The sequence below is a fragment of the Penaeus vannamei genome, chromosome 30, assembly GCF_042767895.1.
Source record: "Penaeus vannamei isolate JL-2024 chromosome 30, ASM4276789v1, whole genome shotgun sequence".
NCBI lineage: Eukaryota > Metazoa > Arthropoda > Malacostraca > Decapoda > Penaeidae > Penaeus > Penaeus vannamei.
In genome coordinates, this window is record NC_091578.1 from 20,629,421 (window position 1) to 20,630,927 (window position 1,507).

The window sequence follows — 1,507 nt, forward strand, 5'->3', positions numbered from 1 at the left end:
CAGCCAGTCTAGTCAGTCTGTAGTCAGTCTAGTGAGTGAGTGAGTGAATTTGAATATTTTGAGCACAAATGTTTTTGGGTAATTTTTATGTCATGACGTCACCCCATGACGTCATGAAGTCAACTTTTTTACGTCATTTGATGTGATTTGATAAGAGCAGTTAAACAGTACAGTTTGAAGTCTCAAAATAAAACATAGCATCCGCTAGACCGGAATTTTGAAAATCGTTGTATCTCGATTTTCAGTCTCTGAAATATATACGCGTTTTACGACCGTTCAATTTGAAATACAACAAATTCGCTATATAGCAAAATAAAGTTCAGACGATTTGCTTACCTGAAAATTCACTTATTTTTTCGCTGAGAATCCGTCTTTGGACTCAAATTTCGCGTTGAAAAAATTTGGGCTGAGACAACCCACCGATGGATTGTCTTCCAGGCAAACATGAATAAAATTCGTGTAGTTCTGTGATTTTTTTTTCTATTTCGAAGTTGTAAGTTTGGTCAAAATCGATCTCTCCCCTTCGGCAATAGTCTGAATTCTTGCTTATATATATATATATATATATATATATATATATATATATATATATATATATATATATATATATATAAAACGACCACGTATTCATGACCAAGGCGAGCCACCTCGTTGGAGGATGTTGGCTGTGGTCAGGCCTGGAGAGGTTATGGGCTTCGCCAGGCGTCATTGCCCAAGACACGCCACATGAAGATGACAACCAATTCTCAAGCCATGCTGGATCAGGCATAGGCTCACCAACGGCCGTGCCTACCGCTGTACACCAGGGCGGAAGTGAAAAGTCTGCAACTGGTGTACAAGGCAACAGGATTCGTGTCAGAAACAACATCACCCTTGGCACCTGGAATGTGAGGACACTGGAAGAACCAGGCAAGGTAGGAGAACTAATGCACGAGATGAACAGATACCGCTGGCACATCCTTGGACTCTGTGAAGTAGGATGGAAGAACACGGGTGAAACATCTACCCAAGAAAGCCACAAGGAATACTACAGCGGCAGAGAGGACAGACGTGAGCAGGGCGATGGGTTCTCAGTTCACAAGGACAGTTTGAACAGGCAGGGGTTGTTGGCCAATTTCTAGCCGGTTATCGCCATTCGTCTGAGGGCAACCCCCTTTAACATCATCTTTGTTCAGGCATATGCCCCAACAACTACCCACAGTAATGAAGAAGTAGAAGACTTCTACAACCAACAGCAAGAAGTCTTGGATCAGACTCCCAAAAAGGACATCGTTGTTGTGCAAGGCGATTAAAATGCCAAAATAGGAGAGGATGCTTATAAGAACTGGAAAGGCACATGCAAAAGCTACTGCAATCCTGAGACGAATGATAGAGGTTTTAAACTCCTGGAATTCGCCAGCTACAATGGCCTCAAGTTGGCGAACACTTTTGGCCTGCACAAAGCATCCAGAAGATGGCCATGGCAATACAGGACAATCAACCAGGAAGTCAAGAAAAATATGAGGAA

General features: G+C 42.4%; 1 protein-coding gene across 1 annotated transcript; it reads left to right on the plus strand.

Moving 5' to 3' along the window:
- The first annotated feature begins 629 nt into the window (after nt 1-629).
- LOC138867509 (craniofacial development protein 2-like) lies at nt 630-1,292 on the plus strand. The gene is made up of 2 exons (XM_070143358.1): nt 630-1,096; nt 1,202-1,292. Exons 1-2 carry the CDS (start codon nt 630-632, stop codon nt 1,290-1,292), a joined length of 558 nt encoding a protein of 185 aa, XP_069999459.1.
- Nucleotides 1,293-1,507: the final 215 nt, after the last annotated feature.